Genomic DNA, 25,260 nt, shown 5'->3' with positions numbered 1-25,260 from the left:
CTCAAGCACACCCAACACCATTTCTACATGCTGTAAGGTCAGTGGGACTTAAGCCGAGTAGAAAAGATGTGACACCTTCACAAATCTGGCTCAGGAAACGGGTGCATTGGACTCTTGCTTTAGTGTTGAGGTTTAAGGGGCTCTCAGAGACTGAAACAACCCACTCTGACTAATTTAACAACATATAAACAATAGATGAGAAGTGAACATGAGTGTTTCTGCATGTAAGAGGTTTAAAGCATCAGCAGTGTGCCCATTCAAGTGTTTTGGGTTCAAATGCAGGTCTAGGGGGTTGGTCTTATCAAGTGAGGTTAGCAAGTCAACGCTGGGTCCAACCTTGGCTTGTAGTCTCACAATGCTGGCTCACTTTTTGACTGGGAAGATCTCCATGGTAACCTACAGTATGCATTATGGTTACCTGGCTCTTGAAGTACAGCTCAGAGGATCGGATCAAAAATGTGTAGAACTGCAACCATTAGTTTGATTAATCGATTAGTTGCCAACTATTGAATTAACTGCAATCTACTTTGATAATAAATTAATTGTTTGGAATCATTTTTAAGAGATTCTCTGATTCCAGCTTCTCAAATGTGAATATTTTCTGGTTTATTTAGTCTTCTATATAGTAAAATGAATATCTTTCGGTTATGGACTGTTAGAGGGGACAAAATAAGACATTCGAGGATGTCCCCTTGGGCTTTGGGAAACAGTGATCAAGATTTTTCACCATTTTCTGACATTTTATGGACCAACAACTATCGACAGATTAATTGATAATGAAAATAATCATTAGCCTGGCCTACTAACCAATCACCTCTGTGGAATTATTTGTCCCAGATCCTGACATGGATACAGTGCCTTCACATTTAACCTTTGTGTTGTGTTCTTGATCAAATTTGACAGATTTAAAATATTTCACTTTCAAAAATAACATCTTTTGTTCATCTGATTGCTTTAATACTTGATCCATGACCCATGTCTCTGATCTTTGTTGTTTTTGTCGTCTCTCTCCTCTCCTTCAGTGTGTTGTGTCCATATTTGCGATAATTAACAAAAGCACAACATGGGATAACACAATTTTAAAAAAAACTCCCTACTATTGGTTACTCAGCAGCAACACTTTGACAAACTCAAAGCACATGGTTCACATTACGTTGTGCAGTGTTATCACTTCACTTACATCGCAGTCATTTGAATGTAAGTTAACTAACCAAATATATCTGTATTAGGCTAAACGCTTCCATGCTGCTTCTCTGTAGAAAGGTCAAATAAGCTTACGTGAATGAGCACCCTGACAACATTACTCTGTAATAGGTTTAAATGAAATAAGATGAGCGAATCACATTAAAACCACAGACCAGTGTCTCCAACAGAAACGTAAAAACAAGATGATTAGACTGCCAATCCCTAATCCTACTACTCTAAAAATACAAAAATATCTGCAGATTATTCATGTATACAGATGATTAGCCCCACAAGAAATCCAACCTGTGCACAGTATAATACCATGATCACATTGTGCTTTAAAATGAAATATAATCATCCCAAACCGTAAAGTGAGCTCCACAGTGTACACTGAACACAGGGTGTCAGCACTTAACATGGCTGACCCTCTTTGGCTAACAAGGACGCTAAACAGACTATGACTTTGACAACAGCTATCTATGCTACAAACCCTGGCAATGACAGATACTCTGAAGCACTCCGGAGAACTGAAACAACCAGAACAGACCAACCCCCACTGGTTTTGTGAAAGCGGACGTCCCCTGGGACAAATCCTTTGATATCTATTAAGGGGCATTCCCACACTGACACCCATTGACAAGAGCTTTGACTCTTTTAGAGCTGAACTTCCGCGCATCACTTTTCAATAGAAACAGCCAGAGAAAAGCTCAACAGTTCTAAAGCTAAGGTCTAAAGCTTAAAAAAGAAGCCCAATCATGCCATAAGAGTACAGAGAAAACCTGAGTAAAGCTATGTGAGTCTTGGGTGTGCTGTTGCCCCTGGACAGATGATTCTACTGGTTTTCTCCCTGGTAGCTTATGCAACAGTTCCCACTTTAATAATGGTGGGGGGCGGGGGGGGTAGTGATGTCAGGTCAATATCTTTCCAGGAGGCATATGTGCAGCTGGGGCAACTGGTTTGAGATTTTCCTCTCTCTTTTCCCTCTCTCTCTCTCACACACACACACACACACTCTCTGATGCCCCTCCTTCAATCTGTGCTTCATTCATCCTCACTCTCCCTCCCACACATCTCCTCTATCTGCCCAAGAGACCCCAAATTCAATTACCGCCAAGCAGCAGTGGGAGGCAGACTCAGCTGCACAGGTACAAAGGAATTCTGATATGCAACATGTCAAGCATCAAGGGAGTGACTTCACTGTAGGCAAAAGCTACAGCACTGACCGAAAAACGCATCCAGAAATGCGGCAGTTTCTGTTTTAATTACAGCTGAAGCGTGGCAGGAAATAACATGCAAAAAGGAGAGAGCGGCATATGTGCCGCAGCAGAAGCAGCACAGCCTGATAACTTTCTAACAGATGAGGACGGTTCAGGAGACGAGAGCAGAAAAGGTGAGGCCAGAGCACTCAAGGTAAAAGAAGGCACTACAGGATAAGAATAATCCCATGATATTACACTGCTATCGGTTCTAGCATATTAATTAGGCCTCTGTATCTCAATGAGAAATTCATAATTCATTGAAGAGGGGCAGCGGTGCTGTGAAGCTGCTGTGCAGCTGAGGCGTACCGGTTCCCACGAGGATTTCGCCCTTTATTTGAGTCCTGGGGGACATCACAGAGAAAGGGTAGATGGCTAGGAGCAGCACCATAGCCACACCCATCATGTACTATGATGTCTACCAATCCTGCTGCTACAGTCAGTGGGATACAGCTCCACAGTTTAAGGGCTTAATAAAAGGATCAGAAAGCTGTCATCAAAGGGTAACATTCAATGGAATAATGCATGTGCATGGGCATGAAAAGTCAGAGGATCCACGTTCATGCATCCGTCATAAAACCCAACAAAAGAGATCACAGGTAACATTCGCGTACGTCTCGTCCTTTCTTTGTGAATTGACACAAGCAAACGGTCACGCAGGCAGATAGAGTCGACTGGCGCTTCACAGCTGTCTGAACCAAACAAACATGAGGATCTTCCACAAAGAGACACCCATCTTGGTTACCATAGGAACAAGAAAGACTTATTATACAGGCATCGCTTTTTCCCAAAGCACCTGTGCACAGTATAGAAAGCAATGCAGCATAATGTTCGTCAGATGTAACCTGACAGCTTTCATCAGTAGCTCTTTCAGTCTGTCCTTCCAAGAAACGGCATGAATGATGCAAAGTAAATGGGGTTTCTAGGTAGGATTGTCACGCCATGAATCGTACTACAATAGCTGTGTTTATAGCAGTTTGCTTGTGACGAGTCTTTATGGGAAATGGAGAGCAGACACATAATGAAAGTATTTCCTATTCAAACAATGGTCAATTGTTCCACATTCTCCTAAAAAGTGGTTTTCTTTAAGTTTCAGTATCTCTCACAGGAAAGATGTAACAAATATTTCTGAAGATGAATCACAGCATTTTGTTACAGATGCATGGTGGACATCTAAGTGCAGCATGCTGTTAAGAATATCCCAGTAGCTACACGGGAGGCATTTCAGTCGTATTTTTCAGTCGTCCATCTCATACATGTCTCACGGACAGATACAGTTCTGTTTTCATCAATACAACCACAATACACAGGCTACATAACAGCTTGTGTTTCACTTGCAGTATTTACACCAGTGTATTCCAGTCTTCTTACAATCTGGGAAAACCCAGGCTGTTGACAGATGATCATTATTTCACACAGTTAAACTGGTGTGTCCACTAAACTACAAATACTGTTGTACAGCAGTGGTTCCCAACCTTTTTTGTTCGACATTGCCTCACAACCTTGTCAGATGTACTCAACTACCCCTTCGCTGTATCCCTTTGATAAATGGAAGGGCCTTTGTGGAGTGTTGTTCACATTTTACTTTTTCAGTAGGTTTGATCAAGTTATACCACTACCATCTGGAGTGGCAGAAGTTGGACGTTTCACTTTTAGCTTTCCATTTTGATTTTTTTTTTTTTGCAAAGTTTCTAACTAATTTGTAGAGCTGTAACTAAAGATTATTTTCATTATTGATTAATTTACCAATTATTTTCTTGATTAATCAGTTAATTGTCTTGTCCATAAAATGCCAGAAAATAGTGAAAAATCTCAGTTATAGTTCCCTACAGTCCAAGGTGACCTCTTCTAAAGGCCTTCTTTTGTGTGACTAACAGTCCAAAACCTAAAGATATTCAGTTTACCATCATGTGCAACAAAGAAAAGCATTAAATCTTCACATTTAAGAAGCTATTTCAACATAAACCAGCAATTTTTTTTGGCATTTTTGCTTTTTGTGTCAATCAACTAATCACTTAATCAACTGATAGTTGCAGCACTGCTAATTTGAGGCAGTCTGCCTATTGAAGCTGGAAGGTAAGCAGTTATTGTGGCAATACAATTAGTAATAAATAAATGTACTAAATATCAGAATTAACACAATTCCCTTTGATTTTCCTTCAAAATGTTTTTATATTTTTCATTGTTTTTTTAATTAGCTGAGCTACTCCATAATCTTTCCAGTTACCCCCCTAATAACTGCAGAGTTACCTGCTTCCATACAAGTACCCCTGTTTTGGAATCACTGAAGTAGATGATTCAGTAAAGTGATGTGATGAAAATGGCGTTTATCTTTACAACTCAAATCAAAATGTGGCTTCCTTCATTCTCTAGCATGTTAGTATTCTCAGCCATCAGCCACCACATAATTCCCACTGTTGCTCATCTCCTGTGGCTCTCATCCTCCACAACCCAATTACATTTCAGGATGTGAGGGAGGAAGATGGCCGTACGTGGGAAAACAACCACCACCCCCCTTACATCCCGCTGCGGGATTTCAATTTCATGCCACGAGAGAAAGGCAACCAAGGGTTCAGAGTTCATGTAAGGAAAGTATGAGAATATTTTCTGGCAGACAGCAGACAGTCAGTGCAAGAATGATGGCCTGAATGACATGATCACATTACAGCCTCAATTTGTACCTTTCACCAGAGAGAAAAAAAAAAAATCAGAAAAAGACTCAACATTAGCTCAACACAAACACACAAATTTTCCATTTTGTTTTTATGGTGACACAGAGCATATAACCCCCTCCCTCCCCAAATCCTTGCCATCTCAAACACAATACCATCTTTCAGGGGAAACTGGGTCAATCAGTAATGAAACCAAGATGAGCTAATAATCCCTCAAAACTTATTGTCAGTCATATTTGCAGTCAGGGGATTTGAATACAAAAAAAGCAACTCGCACACGTAACCACAGCACTCAGCGAGGTGGGCTGTGTCTCCTGAATATGTTAGTCATAATTGGTGTGCAGCAGCGTATCCCCATGCTAGCGCGCTACACTCACATTAATGCTCTGCATGAAGACGCCCCCCCCCCCCCCCCCCCCCCCTCGCCCCCCGCAACCCCCCCATCCCCACCATCCTCCAGCCTCCCCTCCTCCCCGGCAGATATCAGGGGAAGACAGAACTCTGCAACGCGGCAACCGGCTCAGACGCTCCTCATCCACCTCTATGTGTAGCCATGGCAACCCACACGTCGACCGGCATGATTCCATGTGGCCTTTCAAAGATGAACTCGTATAGAGACGAAATTCATAGCAATGTATGTATGTTCACAGAGAGAGCATCATCTTAGAATCCAAGCTGGCACATCAGAGGGAATATAGAGCTCAAAGGCTGTGGTAGTCGTGCCAACAAGGTGCTTTCCAGCAGCAGAGGGATAAGATGGTAAATGGCAAATTCTTTCCAATGGCAGGAAGCCACATTAAGCAGCTGCAAGTGTTTTCTAAGACAGAATTACAATATATTTAAAAAAGGCTGGAACAATGCGAGTGTCTTTAAGAGCAGAAACAACAATTTTATCTATTTTAAGACTTCCAAAAGTGAACAAATGCAATGTGTTAGCAGAACAGACAGCAGTGACGAACATCAGACGTCTGGATGCTAGTAATTCCCAACCTCCCTGCTGTATCAAGGCCTCCCTCTGATTGTCTCCCAAGCCAGGCTGCAAACACTTTCCCGGGTGACATGGGAGATAAAAATCAGAGGCGCTATTTATCTGTACACTGTCTCTAACAATCCTTTCCTTCACAACTTTCAAGCTCACTCTAAGGGGGGAGGGGGAGATTGCCATGGTCACCATCTTCATGCATCTCTCTACTGGTTTAATCCCATAGCTCCGTAAAATTAGCCTTTAAAATTCAGTCTCCACAACAGTCACACTATATGAACCTAAAACCGACCGTCTACATTAGAGGAATGCAAGAGTCACAGCACAGTTAATCTAAATAGATCTTACGGTTACTCGTGCATGACTCTTATTAGAGAATGGGGGAGTGACAGTAATGGGTTTAGAAAACTCACTGTAACAAAGAAAGATGAAGGTCCGCACACTGTAGCTCCCTTAGATGCAGTTTATTTAGATATCCACCAGTGACATTTCGAGCTACATGCTCTTCTTCAGGGATCTACAGTCTTCATCTTTCTTTGTTATACTGTTTCTTTGGTCCAGCACCTGTTTGAAGTTTATTGGACGTGTGTGTCTACTATTCTTTAGAAAACCCATTGACATGGTGTAAAAGGTAGATAGATTTTTGGCTTTGGGCTGTTTAGCTGTTGCCCCCTTCTCCCGAATACTGCAACAGCCAATCGAATCCCATTTGTACTCATATTTGGCCAATGAAAACTCATCAAGAAATATTGGTGCCAAATCGTCCTCTGAGCCCAAATCATTTAACCACCACCTCTGTCAGTTCTCCCCCTCAAGCGCTGTGAGGCTGGAGAAGCAGACCGTGTCCCCACCACAGCTCTGAGTTTAACAGGATTTAGTACACTGCTTCGAGACTAGACTGTCCCCCTCCCTCTGAGCTCTGCCTTCCTTAACAGTCGACATGTCATACTTGAAAATACACAACATGAAACATGAGATACTGAGAACCTTTGGGGGTCTGTAACGTTCACAAATAATATGCGGTTTGAATTTCAATTATGCCAACATGTCTCACCGTGCAGAAGCAATGTTGCAGAAGACGAAGACGAAATTCTTCTTTTTCTTCACATATATGTGAGCTTGGATTGCATACCGACTGACAGTTAGTGTTTAAGCCTCTCATTACAAGATTAAAACTTCCCAGTAACAGAGAAAACAAACAAAATACCAACAATTGCTCGCTAACAAGGGGTGATTTCCCTTCTTAAAATACAAACTGCTTAAAAAAAAATAAAAAGTTGACATAGCTAATCTCGTGATTTAAATAAAAACTAAAAGACCAGCAAAAATGGAAGAATATATGGTTTATATATGAATCTATCGCATGATAAACAGACTAGCATTTACTCTTACAAGCACGATATTCCCATAAATCCCTGATAGTGTTGCATTCATTGCAAGTAATGATTTCATGATGATTGATGATTTTCATTATTGACTAATCTGCTGATTATTTTCTCATTTAATCTATTATAGTTTGATCTATAAAATGCTTGAAAATAGCAAAAAAAATTATGATCATAATTTCTTTAAGTCCAACTTGATGCCATCAAATTATATTTTCATTTGACCAACAGTCCAAAGCCAAAATGTATTCAATCTAAAGGAAAGCAGCAAATCCTCACAATTGAGAAGCTGGAAAACCAAAACAGTAATTTTCTGTCAACTATCTATTGTAATCAATTAATTGATTAATCATTTCAGCTGTTGTAGCTTCAGTATTGGTTTTAGAGCTCCTTTATGTCTATCCTAACTAAGAATAAGCTTTTTCTGTTGTGGTGTGTAGATGATTTACATTGTGAGACTGAAAACATAACTGAAACACAGATTTGTGTAATTAATTAATTGTATTGCATACTAATGACAATGGAATGGGTGTCAAATTTGATAAGTACTCTGCATTAGCCAGTGCAATTAATGAAGTAATTGGTATTCAAATTGGCGCTTAGAAAAAAGGTATTGATGCACCTCTAATAGCTGAGTCTCTGTGTGAATCTGGGCATTGATCCACAGGTGGAAACAGTCCTGCAGTAACACCTCAGCTCTTCTTCAGTATAGCTTAGTCAGTCATTGGACAATCACACTGAAGCTGTTGAAGACAGAGCTGAAAGAAGCCCTTCATCATGTTTTTCTCATTAAGTCAGGACCTCATTGCCATTCAGCTGACAACAAGGCACACTGAGGCTGCTCTAATTGCTTCCCATCACAATAAATGGGTGACAGCATATGGGGGGAAAGAGTGTCGAGTGTTGGGATGATGGTAAGCCCTCTGGACTGGTGTGAGAGTCATGCTTTAAAGCTTGGAGGTCCTTCCTTTTGTAGCGTGGCCCCCTTTTAGCCTGGGTGGTCCCTGCTGCCCTGGTTTCTTTGCCCAGTTTCTGGCTGTAAACATGCTTTAGTTATGGGAACGGGGAGAATGAAAAAGCATCAGATGCCTCCTCTATGGCCAAATATAAAATTCAGTCAGTGGCAGATTTGTGGTAACTTCACTTCAAATCTCACTCATGTGCACATCTCTGGATCTACTTTGCTTTGAAAAATGTCAGAAACGGTAGTGATAAACTATTGATCTTGGGGATGAAGCATCGAGTTCACGGACAGCACAGTCTGATTCTCAGTAAAAGATGAATTACACCCTGTCACATGAACTCTGTAGCTAATATCATTGTGAGTCAACAAGCTGACCTAAGACCCGCTGCGGTCGAGTGTGGGGAGAGGGCTAGTTTCAGTGTTTTCTAGTATCTTTAGACGGATCACAGTATAATTTGTTATAATGATGGATTATCAGAGGTCAACTGAGTGCAAACACAGCTAAGAGTGGCGTCCAAAAACGTGTTCATCTTTATCCGCTGATTTGTAATCTGAACTTGCTGATCAAAAGCTGCTGCTGAGAGCATCAAAGCCCCCCACAATACCGCTCTGATGCTCCCCACCTATTACGTGCTGTGCTCAGAAAACAGTACTGAGAACATTTTTGCTCTATGTTCTGCACGGTCAGTGAATGTGTAAAAACTGGTTTCACTTCTGTGCATTTTTTAATTTGCTGTTGACTTCATCGGTAATTAGCAAAGCAAAAAGTAATATATTTTAGTCTAATGAGACTGTGCTGTGTAAAAATCTCTTCAAATCTCGTATGGAAAGCAAATGAAAATACAAAGAGAGGAAGAGGTTTGTAATTAACAAGTTCAGGATTTTTCCCTGCTCAGCAGCCTATTGCAGGGGCTGTCCCGTAACTGTAATGGACAAAGTGATGGCTGGAGAGGACAGATAGCAGTCCTCAGTGGCTCATTATAGTAAGAGATGAAGAACAGAAGTACTAGTGCAACATGAGAGAGAGAAAAAAAAGGGATAAGTGTGTGTCTGAATTTCTACCACCAGTATTACATAGAAAGTGGAATATTCCATGTTAGGTTGTATTCGTTGGTATTCTACCAGTAAGGTTTGGCTAATGGAGCCTGGCTGCTTCCTTCATTCACAGGAATGAGCATGACTCTCTGCTCTGCCTTCACCATCCCATCCCCCACCTCCTAAATCCACACTGCAATCACCCTCCTCACAGGCAACTTCTGCAGAGCTTCCACCAGCCATCAGCAAATATAAACGTCAAAACATCAGCACAGACTGCGTCAGTCTATGTTAGCCTAAGGACTGCAGGACAGACTGGAGGCTGCAGTCTGGATTTCCTGCTCTACTGAACTCGCATGAGCAAAATGGACAGAAGCCGTCCAGTTTCATTTTTAAATAACTCCATGAGACACAAATAATGAAAAGGTGGAACAAGACTGATATTTTAGCTTAAGTGTGCCGTCTGATCAGTGCCAATCTGCTGTTGTCCAGGTTTTGTGCAGTCGAACATCATCAGCATTGACACAAGTGTGTTCACAGCAAGTATGCTAAGTAGGCCACAGCATGGTATGTGACCCACGAGATGGCTAGATGGCCCCTTTTTGTTTCTCAAACATCTGATACTCTGCCCGCTGAGGTGGAAACTTGACCCTCTGAATCAGAGGAACAGTAACTGAAGCCTTCAGTATCAGGTATAGGAGGAGGTTGGAGGTTTTATGTTTTCTTAAAGAGACACATAAAATATTCCTGCCCTGAGTCACTTTGACTAGAACATCATCCGGGATGAACCATGTCTCAAACAATACTCTGTGTTCCTCTCATGACATAAAAGACTAGATAATTGCTTGACAAATGTGTTTTGTGGACCATACAGTTATCTCACTTCACTGCTGCGGGGGAAAGATTAATATCAGCAGGATCTGAGCCAAGTTGACGTATGTTTTTGTAATCCCTGCCTCAGCTGGACCCAAAAAAAAAAATCAGATTTTTGAGTTGAAACTGGGTAAAACAAAAGTTACAGCTAAAATTCAGCAACTCACTCCCTGCCTCCAAATGTCCTTGCCAAGCCAAATTCTTGTGAGTTATCGATGCCTTCAAAGTGGACTCCTTTTCAGCAACTAGATACTTCTGTTGCAAAATATATCCATTCTGTCTTTTGAATCTTGAAGCACCCGGTAATAGAAAACATTTTTACACAATCCAAGACAGAGAACAATTGTGAATTGTGAAAAAAACATTTTTTTTTTCCAGTTTTCCATCATTTTTTTTCAAGAGGAAAACAGATCTTTCCACCCTGAGTGTGAGTCTATGACTGAGGAAAATGAACTCCTTTGACACATCGGGGCAAAATATCAAGCCTGCTGAGTTTTTTATCTCAAGTGCTGACTTGAGATAGAGGCTATAATGTGTGTTCAATTGAGCATTGAATACAGCTTTCTGTTAGCGGGGGCCTTTTGTTACCCTCTCCTGAGCAGCATCTCCAGCTTGTTTCAGCAGAGCAGTGACAAAAGCTCTATCTAACTCAGTGACAACATCATGGCCCTGCTACTGTACTTCCACAAGAGTGTCAACTTAGTAGTCATGGCCTAAGGGCTAGGATCATATCCTATGCAGCATTTATTCAAAAACAACACAGGTATCTCACTATGGTGTTTCTTTTTATGGGTATTAAACTGTATGAAACCTGATACAGGCTACAAAGAAGACAGACTAGCCTGAAACTGTTGTATATATACAAATCTCATGTTTCAAGTCAAAAAGTACAAAGAATCAATGTGTTTATAGAACCAATAACAATTTTAGTAGAAAACCTCTACTTCACGTACATACCTATCATGCACATATCTAGTTCTATATTTTTTATTTGTGGACTTCACTAGAGTAGTTTTCTATGATTCACAGTTTAAAAAACTCCTTATTTATCTCATACTGACCCCTTATGTAACCCCTCAGTTCAGCCTCTGTCTCTTAACAGGCAGTCTTAGCTCCTGCCTCTTTAAACCCCCGTCCCAATGAGCCCACTCTGTTCTGATTGGCCGACTTCCAGAAGCCTGCCAAGGGGCAGCCATATATAAGTCATGTTAAGTTGCCACCGATGCAAACCCAACATTTCCTTTTAAATGACTTCATAATGGGAGACTTATTGTGAAGAATTTACTGGAAATGAAACATGATCCTCACCAAAGTTTTGTTAGTACCACTAAAAACTGGTCAACAACAAATTATTGAGATATTTGGAGCTATTGTTCAGGGAATCAGTTAGAAATAATGCAGGGAGGAATAGTACAAGCAGAAACAGCCATAGTGATGATGATGTTTAATGAAGAGCTGCAGACAACCAGCAAACCTCCAACATGTAAACTACTTATTTTACTTACCCTTTATTTCTTGATAAATCGTTCAAGCGTTTTGTTTAAAATGTCAGACAATATTGAAAAATGCCTTTCAAATGTCAAAAACACAGTCCAAAACACAAAGAAATTCAGCTTACTGTCATATATGACACAGAAAAGCTTCAAAATTGGAGTGTTTTAGAATATTTGACATTTCTACTCAAAAATGACTAAAACCATTATTCAACTATCAAAATAGTTGCCGATTCATTTTCTGTTTATCGATTAATCAACTAATTGTTGCAGCTCTGCCTCGTATTAGAGCTAAGAATCACTGGCTGGATGATATTCACTTCTTAAAGGCTGGTATTGGTAAACTGACTGTTCTAACCTAAGAAAAGAAAAAGCCAAAGGGAGCGCACAAGCATGCTGTCCTAACAACACTGTGGAGCTGAATAGTCCCAAAAAATGTGGGGATGAGGTAAAACAAATCAGGCTTTAATGCCTCATCTAACCCAAAGTACACACAAAATAACATGGGTTAAATGAGGGCAATCAAACGGGATCTTACTGTGAATCTAGTGAACCATAAGTATTAAATACAACACATGATACCACTAGAAAGATTAGCAGTCATGCACAGGGAGCTCCGCTGCCTGCTTAAGGAACAACATTTACCCATATGCCTTGGGAAACAGCCAGGAGGACACATCCAGCCCGCACTGCACACTCACTAACTGTCAGTAATACTCAGCAACTTTACTGCCAAGCCCCATTCATACACATTAAACGGCTCCTCTGTGCCTGCCGCTCTATCTGTTTCTCTCCATCACCACTTTCCACTTTCCACTATCTGCTCATCTCGCTCCTCTATTCCAGGCAAGAAGGCTTGTGGTCACAGAATATGGCTGGTTCTTCTATTCTAAGACAAATAACAGTCTTTTCACTTACTCCACCCCGACGTCTCTGCCATTAAATCAAGGTCTGAGGACATCTTACCAAAACACCACAAATTCAAAGGAATGCAGGGGGAAATGTGTGGCATATATCCCAACATGATCTCATCTGCTTAAGGGATAAAACTGGTGTCATTCTGCCTCTTTCTCACTGTCAACAAATCGTTTATGCGTCTCTTGATACAACTTACCTACTCTGTATGTACTACTTGTTTTCTCAGCCCATTAGTTCTTAATGAAGACTATTTTTTCAAATGTTCATTATATTTTCTTGTAAAAAGGCTCAGTAATTCTGAAAACAGCTGGGCACTGTAGTTTTTTAGCAGACAGTACTCAAACAGGAGTAAATAGTGCATGTGTTCTGGACACAGCTGCAAATGATTACACAACTAGTGAGCATGTATGGCAGTAGGACAATGTATGTGGTTATGACTCAAACTGAGGTACATGTCACTCAGTGCAACACTGTGGTTTATTTATGTGTTTTTAATAGTTTTTGGACAGTAATGGAGGTCTATGGCACAAAGGAATAATCTACATCCAGTTTTGGCTAAACAGGTAATACCAGTTAGAAGAAGAATTTCACTTTCGGTTTGGTCTTTTTGTGGGAAAACACCAGTCTAACCCTTTAGTTAGTAAAAGCAAAATTACAAGAGTTGGGATGATATCTGCAAATTGTCTGCTTTATGTCTACAAATTCAGTTTGTGTAACTTACAATGTCTTTATTTTGGATTTTAAGTATTATAAGTATATAATAAATAGGTCATTTTCAATCAGTACCTAATTATAGCAACATTTTTCATTACCTGTGCAAATGGCTGATACCAGTATGTCTAAATTTAGATCTGTGATGAGAAACTTAATCCTCTAAATCCTGAGATCATGAATGGGATTTATATGGCAGCTCTGCTCATTGAAAGACATTAAGAGGTATAATTGTCTTCCTGCCTGTATTCACTACATAAGAGAGCAGGAGTGTGTCCTTTCATGTCCTCAGTCCTCAGAGTCAGGAGGTCACAGTGGAAATGAAACCAGTGTTTTAATAGACAAAGTAGCAGTAGAGAACGTTTCAGACAGTTTCAGCGGAAGCAGAGATCAGACGGAAAAGACCACCACAATAAACTGGAAGGAAAGGAAAAAGATCCCTCTGGTTTCATCTATGAATTCAACAACTTACCATCATGCAGTTGCCATGCCAACCTGTTACCAGGCTGCTGCTGCTGCTGCAATGGTGAAAACGGAAAATGTTTCTTGGCTACTAAGAGTCAAAATCCCACAGAGAAACGTGCCTGTGCAAGAAGGGATTAACAACTCACCGAGATGTCAAAGAGCTCCTCCGTGTCATCTAACATACGGACCCTGATGGTGACGTGTCGTCCGGGGGGCATGGCTGGCGGTCTGTGCCCGGGGTCCAACGTACTGATGCCAAGAGTCTCCGGGGCTCCGAGACGCGGCCCTGCTCCAGAGGCCATTGGCTCTAGCTCTGGTTCTGCCATGATGCACTGCGCTGCTCACTGCCCTGCACAGAGGCCAAGACAGAAAAGTCAGGAACACACATACATGCACTTTTACATTTGCCGCTGCATGCATGTGAACACAAGTATAATAGTTAGAGTAGTTGCAAAAAATGGATCTAACTTGTAAGAAACATCCTCTTACAGAGTATCAGTGGCACAGTAATGCATCGGGGCCCGGAGTACAGGCTGCACAACCCTCTGTGTCACACTAACAGAGTAATTGCAAATTCGGTATTTGCACTCTCCACTAATGGCTGATAATTGTTGCCTGTGGGAGAGCCAATTATTGTACAAAAAAAAAAAAAGAAAAGACTTAAGCATGTTCTTGATTTCGAAGCACAAATCAGGCAGCCTTAATTTGATTTGACAAAAGAATCACGAGGCTTGAGTGTGAAATCAAAGAGTCAATAAAATGACAAAAAGTCGTAAAAGCAAAGCAGCAGGGCCAAAGACACACAGACATATATTTAATTGTTTGAATTGGTCTCATGGGCGTCGATTCAAATAGGTACCAGGACACTGAATTGAATGTGTTGTGAATTTGGAGAGTAACAGTACAGAATCTAATTAGATCCAGCTGCGACTACAAAAAATAAACCAAACACTTGCATAGAATAGTTAACCATACACACATTTCCATACTGCATCCAGATATCTGATATGTTAATCAAAGTCAACATGCACAACCTGGAATAATCTGCAGAATGACTCTTTGTGTTTTTCCCAGGTGAAGGACTGTGTTTGGACAAAGTTGTTGACTCATTCATTCCTGGTTGACACACACGCAGACCACTATCCACCCCCCTCATGTATCCACACAGCAAGATCCCCCAAGGCCCTTCTTGTCCTGCTTAATTCTCTCTTCATTGCACATTCCAGCTGGCTGATGTCATCTCGAGACTCACCAAGTGGTTCATCAGAGTGTTGAGGCCAGTGGGCAGTTGTTCAGCTGCCGCAGAGGTGAATGACTGCTGCCAAGTTTAAGCTGGAAGCTGAATAAGGCATTTTCGAAGGAGTGGAGAATGTAATTCAGCAGAGTGTGCAGAGTAAAATAGGCCAAGGACAGTGGATACACTAAATTCAGAGTGTCTGTCTGATGATGGTCTGCATGATGCTGAGGACAGGCACAAGAAAAGTTTCCCGAGAAACACTGCAGACTGTAGTTGGAGTGGATTTGAGGAATAAAGTAAGACTCCACAAGTCGAGCTGCGAGTAACTATTATTCTTAGTATTGATTAATTGCAAAAATACTCAGACAGGTTAATCGTTTAGCCTATAACGTGCCAGAAAATTGTCATAAATCTCCAGAGAATCTTGAATTAGCTTGTTTTGTCCGACCAATAGTCTAAATACAGAGATAGGCTACTCAATTCACAAAGACACCTTACCACATCTTTCTTATTTAAGCTTGAACCAGTAAGTGTTTGGAGTCATTTCTGCTTGATAGATGACTGTTTCAGATGTAATAACTAGAGTTGTGTTCCAGCAGCTGATTCCTTTTTCAGATCTGGTTCCAAAGTATCCAAATTTGTGAAGCTCCAAGATAAATGTATCTCCTATCGAGTAGCCTACTTATCTTCTCTCTTTTAAAAACCAGTAAAGAGCAATTTGTCATTTAACTTGTACAAATCTACCTGACTTTTAAATATTATAATATCAAGTTGAGTTTTAGTTCTTGATGAACTTTGGTTACTTAAAATGTTTAAAGCTGGGTCAATTCTACATGCTTCATAAGGATTTGGATTCAATAAGCATATTTAACCATTTAACCACAAGAGCATGTTCTGATCATCTGCACCAGTCTGTGCACAGTCATCACAGAGCACTGGGTGCGAGATGTTGGGGTTTTCCAGCTTAAGTACAGACAAACGCTCCCTTGGGCTGATGGAAACCAGACCTAATGCGGTCACCAGGGGCGTGAATGGAAACAGGCATATTTTTCATTTAAAAGCGCCAGTTATTTATGACATTTAATCCTCACACCGTCACCACTCAGCTGCCCTTGCCTCAATTATTGGCGAGTGTTTCATGTAAATTCGTGGCTTCTATGACCTGCACATGCATGCCGCGCAACCAGACACCCTTCAAATAAAACACCAGTGAATCAGAGGGCAGTGAAAGAGTAGGCAGTGATTATTTCAACCAACACTTACCCTCCTCTGCACCAGGGATCATGAATCAACCAGTCATGAGTGCAGGTCTGAGTGTTCCTATGAATAGGTAACTCAGGTCCAGACAAACACACAAAACAGTCACCAGTTGCACAGCTGGCAGCTTGTTCCTAATGCCATGAGTGTCATGGCGTAGTACACTATACCAGAGGGACGTTTACAGACCCCTCAGTGTTTCTCAGGGTAAATCACCCTGCCTTTGAACTTGTTTGCTTGAAATTCCCCACAAGTGTGTAACATGGAGCTGTGACTGCTGGTTTGCAGAGTCTCGGGGGCTGTAACAGTAGTTCCTCTGTGTGCAGGGGCACACAAGGGCCCCTCAGTGCGGTCCAACACAGCACAGCTGGAATCCTTTAGTGACAGCTGAATGGCCAGAGGCGGGGGCTGATACAGCCAGCTGTCTACCTGTGCCAAGCTCCCAAAACACTGAAAGAAAAAGGGCTCAATTTCCTCTGTGTTCAGCAAAACCACTCTCCAGACACTGATACCTGGGTGTGGCTGGCATTGGCGTGAATCACTATAAGTTCCCACTGAATTATTGACAACATGACATCTGTTCATTAAGTGAAAAGAATGACAACCAAGCAAGATGCATGCGTGTTGTAACCAGAGCCGGGCTGCCATTTAAAAGCCTCCGCATGAATGATGATTGAGGAAAATAGTGCAGAAAATGGTGAAGTGAGGTCCTTCCCTCCATGTAGACTCGCCTCATACGGTCTGCTAGTGTGTTCACACCATTAATGCAATGTAGGTTAATAGAGCAGGCTGCTGTAATCCTCAGGACATGATCAGCTAGTACATGTGACATTAATGCACCGTATGGACTTACCTGGACAGCCTCTGCAAACTGTAAGTGCCAGATAGAAAAAAAACGCACATTTACAGGAGACATCTGGCTTATTTAAATGTCACATACACACACACACACACACAAGCATGGAGCATTTCAGCTACATAAGCGACTGCAGCGTTTGCGCACATCCATACAGCTAAAATGTATATCTGCGCAATAACGCACAGCGGAGGACACACAGGACAGTTAACCGGCTTTATATGAAGATTTTCCCACAGTGATAGTTATTTCCCTCCCCTCTAAAACCCGCAGGATCACAAAACAATACGGCAAAGATACTCCCAGGACTTAACCCTAATCTCCTCAAACAAGTTGAATCACTTCCCTTAACAGCACACACAGAGAGGACTTGGCTTTTTCTTACCCTCTCTTCTCTCTCGAAATGCGGGTTTATCCACACGTTACGTATTTCCCAGCTGAAAGGAGATATTACATCCACGTACAGCCGTGGTGGAAGAAATAAAAAAGAGAGAGAGACCCGGTTGAGTTTCAGATGCTGCTCGTACCGGAGAGGAGGCTCTTTGCGGTCGCCATGGCGGACGACTGAGTGAGCGAGCGAGCGAGCAGGGCAGAGACGGGATTGGATCCACTCCCGGTGCCTTTACTCAGACAATGAAGGAGGTGTAGCACCTCCACTTTCTCAGAAGCGCCGAGACTCAGAGGAGCAACAGCACCATCTAGCGGTGGAAGTGGGGACATCCTTTATCTGCTGCTTCCCGGATTTGAACTGGCACTAAGAGATATGAACATATTACTCCGGTACATTGGCACATTGATTTTAAACTTCTGCTTATCACTTTGAAAGCATTAAATTGCCTTGCCCCAACCTACATCAAGGACTTATTATTAACCCCCTATGTGCCTGGGTGTTCACTAAGATGGGTGGATGAGGCCCTGCTGGTTATTCCCAGGTCTCAGCTAGTGACCAAATGTGACCAGTCTTTAGAAATCTCTTCTTAAAACATTCTGTTGTCAGAAAGCTTTTATGAATGTTTGATATGTTTCTGTGTTTTATTATCTCACTTCTGACAGTTTATATTTTTGTGTAACTTCATTTTATTCCCCTCTGTTTTATGATCTCTATTTATTTATCTTTTGTTTTTAATTGCTGTTTTTTAACAGCACCCCCAGTTTTAAAAAAAGAGAGAGAGAGAAAATAGTTATATTAAGCATGTGGGCTGATACTTCATGACATCTTCAACCTCCTTAGAGCCCCGAGGCAAAAATTTGAGAAAAAACACATCAATATTTTTTGTTTCATCCCTTTTATCATCTTGTGACCCCTCTGATTTAACTTGACATGAGGTTTCCCAGTCTGCAGGGTGGGATGTTATAGGGTGTCAGCATAACCTGAATTTATTGCAAATTCTATGTATTTTTAATTGTATTCAAGACCTCCAATTATATCCTAACATTTATTGTTTCTGCTGTAGTTTCTTTCCTGTGAGGATAACCTACTGTATATATCAGATAGAAATACTGAGTGACTGACAAAATCTATATATGTACCATTTCTGTATGATGCAAAGTTAAAATGTTAACACCCAGTTTTTGCCTTTTATTTCCCCTTAATGAACTTTAAGGTTGTTAAAATCATCAAATATTATTCCAAACTATGTGACAGTATCATAAACAGTTTTATTCTTGTTTTATTCTTTGTTCCGACTCTGCATTGAAGCCTTATGATGTTCACACAGAATGAAATATTAAAACACAAGATTTCGTGTTTTTTTATGACTGTACCATTTCATAAAATGGAAATATTTGAGATGTCTTGTTTCCCTAAAGTTCAGCTTCACATATCTGGTACCCACTTAGTTCTGCAGGTTTGAACAAAGTTACAAGCATGAGCTTGTAATAACTGACCCAGTGGGGTTTGATTTTCTCTCTTAAAAGTTTGCTTTGTGACTATTTCTGCCAGACTGATCACTTTTTTTCCATCAGAGATTTTAAATGGCAGAAGTCAGTGTGTGAGTCAAGCTAAACAGTCATGTCGAATGAAGGAATGCAGAGTCTCCTGTCTGTTGAACATATATACATGTGATTATACAGAAGCACATTTCAAACACTGTCAAATAAGCATCTGCCTGGATTTAGTTTGCAGAATGATGCAGAGATGTGGAGTCACATCCTGAAGAAGATACTGGAGCGTACAGTGTACAAGGTATTGTGTGTGTGGCCTGTTCATTTGCAGGATAATAATAAGAGATTCAGCATTAGTTGTATTGGAACAAATCATATGATACTGACTCAGAGAGGTCAGCGGCAGGGTCAGCCACACAACAGCATCTTCTGGAGCTGACAGAGTTTCTTTATTTAGCTCAAGGACACTTATGCAAAACAGCTGAAAGAGTAAGAGTCATGAGTAAAATACCTTTGAACAATGTGGTTGAGAGGAGAGATGAAATTCAGCCTGCTTTGCCCTCTATGATGATTGTTGGTGGTCGTGATACCACTAAACTTTGTCCAAGGTCCTCTTGAGGGCACTTTGGTTTTCCATGGAGTACAAGTGCCAGCAGCAGTGTAGCAACAAGACAGATGATGGTATGGCAATGGGAACTAGGGGATGCTTAAGAAGCATCGTTAGGCAGGAATAAGGTAAAAATGGACCCAGGGAAATTCAACAACAACAAAAAAAATTAGCAGGAGTAAAACAAACAATTAAATCTGCAGCCTCACAGTAAACTGCCACCTGCTCTCTCCTTCCCATCACTACAGACTGGCCTTTACCTTCTCAGCCTCACTTAACTGGAACATACCATCTGTTCAGGTTACCATCGGATGAGCTAGACTGATACTAAGCTTTCAAAGCATATAGATTATCATTAATATACCATTTCTCCGTTACTGCTGACAATCACAATTTTCTATGGACACACACACACAGACATGAGTTCACCAAATTTAACAGAATGTAATTTAACTACAGAATAGTTTTACCCAGTCACTCACTGCCTGGAGCGCCTAATAATGCACACCTGTATCCACTATCTGATTGCTTATGTAATCTGATTACTGTGGATGTAAGCGGATTACTTATGTAATGTAATGTCTGTAATGTCACAGACATTGCAATAATTTAAAGGAATACTCCCATGAAAACCTATGTTTTTGTATCAAAGATTTAAGCTTGATAGGCAGCTTGTAAATGTTTGTAACTTGTTTCTACATAATGGATTTTTCTGTTACAACGGATGTCAGTGGTTATCCAATTTCCATAGAAACTCTGAAAAGCATGATCCGCTTCTGAATTGTCCATCCAGATGCTCAGTATGTTTCCTACAAGCTTACAGTGGGATATTCAAAACACAGGTTTTTGCTGAGAATTCCTTTTTATATCGTTCCATTGCTTCATCTTCCTCACCAAACAATTTGCAGTGTTTGTGATTGTTTATTGTAAAACTATGGAGATTTTTATGTACTTTCGATTCCTTAAACTTTTCTCTTATTTCATTAATTTTATGTATTGATTTTTTTTTCTTGTATTCATTGTTGTTAAGGCACTTTTTTGAGACTCTGAAAGTAATTGTGCTGCTAGTGGAATTATGTGGTTACTTTTTCCATAAACACACAGTGACAGTAGTAGTAAGAGTGAACAGTAAGTGTTGTTGTTCAGCTTTACAGGTGTTGCTGTAAACTAGAATTTTTATAGAAGTGTCAGGGGTTCTTTAATAATAGTTGCCTCTAAATAAGGCCATTACATTTTAGTTTTCAATTCTCACTTTAATGGATGGCACTACTCATGTGAGACTATAGGGCTGCAGCTAACGTTTTTTGTATTTATTAATGTGCTGATTATTTTCCTTGATTAATCAATTAGTTGTTTGATATATAAAATGTCAAAAAAAAAGGCAATCGCAATTTCTAAAGCCCAAGGTAATGTCCTCAGATTATTTGTTTGTCAGACAAACAGTCTAAACGCTCAAGTATTTTATTTGCTATCATATCATGGAGTTCTATTACAGGCAGAGCAGATGGTCACACTGAGCCTGATAGCATCCTGCTACACAACACAAGAGCCACAGACTCTGAACTACAACCCACATTAGCTTTCCTACTAAAATCTGCTTCTTATCTAACTTGCAAACATGAACACACATCTTGTCCTGCATCTTAGCTTATTGAACGAGCCACGAAACAAACATTCTACGGGGAAAAGTGCACTGTTAACGTCAGTTAGCAACAGTATTTTGACATACCTGAAAATGTCACTTTGGTCCTGTTTGATGCTGGTTTGGTCATTCAAAATCCATCAGTTTAGCTGCAGTCCTGGCAGCAGTGACATTAACTTGGCATGATCATGCTACTTTTTCTGCCCAAAAGAAAAACACACAGACAACAGTGTCCAAGTAGAAAATTTATTCCGTCTCTGTAATAGCCAACAAGAGATCTGTAATGCTAATCAACATGTGGATTGTTCCGCAACTGAACTATGTATGATGGGAAAACTGATGGCATGTTTTAGCCTGGGGATTAATGCTGTATGAATCCTGATATGTTGCACCACACTGTATCAAAACCCCAGAAAATAGATAAATCAGTGAACCTATGAATAGTCTGTTGTCTACATTATATAATCACAAGGGTGTAGAGCCTATCTCCTTCCTGTTGCTAACTGTTGCTTTGTATTCCCAGGTTCGACTCTCCTTTTTTGTAGATGGTGGCCTGGGGCTTTGGCTGGGACCGGTGCCTGCACATCACCCACTCCTCTATGTAGCTGCATGCAGGGACTGAGGGATGAAAGACAAGCAGTATGGTAGAAGGCTGAAACTCTGATTTTTTTCCCCCCTTGTCTCTATTTCATGTCTGCTGCTCGCCCACCTTCATACTGGCAGGAAGAGAAGTCTCCTACGCCTAGTGGTGTGGGGACTGAAGATGTAGAAATCACACTCGGTGTCTTGGCAGTTTCACAAGCCCTCTGGATTCACTGACTTGGAACTAAGGCAAAGATGAACATTTCAGCAAGAGCGTGAAAATGAGCAAGAGCTGCGGCGAGAAAGAGAAAACAGAATAGAGACAATGCTGTTTTGGATTAGTTATGTAAGCAATTGAGATTTTGTGCCATGTTTTTAGTGATTTCTTATCCAGTTATGTAATGATGAAAGGAATCACGAGTCAACTTCACACTGATCACCACAGGGTGAAGAAACACTTGAACACAAATAATATTCTTAGAGTACTTTTTTCTTTGATATTTTCTTGAAGCAATTTGATTTCAGTTCAGCTAATTGTACATTTATCTGACTCAACTAGTGCTAATATATCTTCTTTATATTTACATCAGCTGACATTTTTTTTTTACTTTTTAAATAAATTAGCTAAGTTTAGGCCTCTAGATTTCTTCTGTAGCTCTGGGCTAAAGGCTCAAATCATCCATGAAAGAAACGGAAAAACAACACGGTCCAAAATCACATCCCTCTGAAACTTGATCCACTAAATGAAATCCTGCCCTGTCCATTGATGTATCTGTTTTAACTCACGAAACTCATAAATAACATCACTTATATAAAAATGTATACTTAAGGTTGAGTATGTAGGCAGAGTCATTTGGCACCATTATATACATAAAAATAGGCTTTTATTCAGCTAAGTAAGACTAATCAATTTACAGTCTTTTATCAGGGACGTGTTGCAAGCCAAAGCTCCCAGATGTGCTGGTCTTGTGTATGATCTTAGGAGGTTTTATATTCCAATGAGTCCATGAACATCTTTTAATCTATTAAAATACACCACACAGCATAAAATACACCAAGCATCCAAAATCACTCACACATGGAAAGAAATAGTGATTATAATATTGAGACACTGTCAGTCACAAAATGTTGATGCAGTGGTACGATTCAAGTGATAATACATGGGAGGGTGAAATGTACAATACTGACATTGGTATCAATTACTATCAATTTTATGTCAGCAGATAGGGTTTCACTATTTATGTTCTTGGTTTTATAAGCTCATGTTAGCTTTCTGAATGAAGCAAATGTATTTGAAACTCTTTTGCTACTTTGACAAAACCATCCCAACTCAATTTAGTTGTCATGGAGATGTATCTGTATCTGTTGACGTGCAAGCTCAGTAGCTGTCATAGCACTTTTTTAGAATTTTAATCCTCAACAGCTAGACATAAAGTTTATGTCAAACTACTATTTCCAAGGTCAAGAATGACTTAGATGCTTATCTGCGGGATCATTTATATACTAACCTTGACAAGCTGACATAATCATCCAGTGGTCTATTCAACATACCTGACAGCCACCTGAAACACATTTTTTTTTAACATTTCCACACTATATCTTTTCTGGGGGTGGAAGATGGAAATGAGATTCCATTTCTATCTTAATCTCTGCAGCAGCTGCTGTATCTCCTGCCCTGTCACTGTTTCCCACTAACTTTGAATACCAGGTCATTAGAGCTAGAGCTAGACTTTTACATTTCTCCAACCCTCACTGTTCCAGTCAGCAGCTTCACACACACACACACACACACACACACACACACACACACACACACACACACACACACACACACACACACACACACACACACACACACACACACACACGGTCATGTTTCCATCACTTCAGAGGACATTACATTGATTTGAATTAATTTCCTGGAGACTTATCCTAATCTTAACCATAACCACTACTTGCCTAACCCTGACCATGACCTTAATCTTAACATAACCCTAAACCTAAACTTTAAACCAAGTCTTCACCCTAGAATTAATGATTTACCTTCAGGGGACTTGTTTTTTGTCCCCATAAGGGACAGATTTATGTCCCCACAACATGAGGAATACCTGGTACACACACACACGCACACACACACACACAGCTGTCTGTGTTGTGCCCTAACTATAGTTAATTGCCTGTTCTGCTAGGTTTGGCTCACTTAAAATCATGCCGCCTGCTCTGTTTGGACTCAATTTGCAAATGCCAGAGTTGCATATATTTTATTACCATTGCAACTTTGATAAAAGGGAAAAGAGGGTTGAGTGAGCGTGTATGTGTATGTGTGTGTGACAGGCTGTAATGCAATGATCAAAACTTAATTGACATCTCATTACAGATGGAATCTACCAAGATAAGCAACATTTGTGTTCATTTTTATGTTCAATCACCTTCCTGATTATTCTTTAATAGTCTTTACTCACTCTTTGCCCCTGCAGCTCCCATACGGCAATCTATTCTTCTCTGGTAATAAAACAAGAGTGGAAAAGTGATGACAGTTTCAAAACCGTAAATGAGACCAACACAATAAATCACGTTCATCTCATAAAACGCGTTACTTGTCAGATATTTAAAGCCTATAAGGTACAGTTAGTGTATCAAATCATAGCCTATTAGTCTCAATCTGAAACATTCAGTTGCTAATTAGAGAGCCAACCGATGATATGATGTTTTGGATTCATCATTATTGTCAGCAAGTGCACTGATTACGTCTGTCTTGAGAAATTTCACATCTTGGTATCTTTCCTGAATAGATATGTGACAGTGACATCCCTGAAATGTGCAAGTTGCCGGTAGGGTTGAGAGGTGAGAAGTTGTTACAGCTGATCAAGCAGAGGGTGGGAATCCGTTTTGTACAGAGAGACCATCCGAGGCTCAAGATTGAGGCTTTCTCCTCTCAGACATGAGCGTCGAAGAGCTCCCACTGAGCCCTCCACCTCCACAAGAGAAGGAAATCAGCGGGGGGAGGTGGGGGGCTCATCACATGCTCTATTAAAAATCAGGAGACAGGCAAAGACAAAATGCTCTCCCCACTGCTACTGAATGCACAGGCAGCGGGAAATAATTTCCTCCAGGGAAATACACTGGAGATTCTCTGCCTAACTACATAACTTGCAGACTTTTATACTACATTTAGTAGCATTTATTAAATACTTTTTTTTGTCACTTTAGTGTATTTATATAGCAGCTGAAAATAGTTGTAAGTGGAGCAAAACTG

General features: G+C 40.6%; 1 protein-coding gene across 1 annotated transcript in view; it reads right to left on the bottom strand.

The window, feature by feature from the left end:
• LOC122992155 (FERM, ARHGEF and pleckstrin domain-containing protein 1-like) overlaps window positions 1–17,956 on the bottom strand; it is a 51,132-nt gene extending 33,176 nt beyond the window's left edge. The window contains exons 1-2 of the mRNA XM_044365797.1: window positions 17,674–17,956; window positions 14,086–14,291 (exon numbers count right to left, since the gene is read on the bottom strand). Of these exons, the coding sequence (XP_044221732.1) occupies window positions 14,086–14,265 (180 nt within the window). The 5' untranslated portion in view covers window positions 14,266–14,291; window positions 17,674–17,956. The remainder of the gene's footprint in view (window positions 1–14,085; window positions 14,292–17,673) is intronic.
• Between the last annotated feature and the right edge of the window lie 7,304 nt (window positions 17,957–25,260).

Source organism: Thunnus albacares, chromosome 11 (genome assembly GCF_914725855.1).
Source record: "Thunnus albacares chromosome 11, fThuAlb1.1, whole genome shotgun sequence".
In the NCBI taxonomy this organism is placed as follows: domain Eukaryota; kingdom Metazoa; phylum Chordata; class Actinopteri; order Scombriformes; family Scombridae; genus Thunnus; species Thunnus albacares.
Note: the sequence above shows the minus strand (reverse complement) of the source record. Positions and strands in the feature narration are given on the sequence as shown.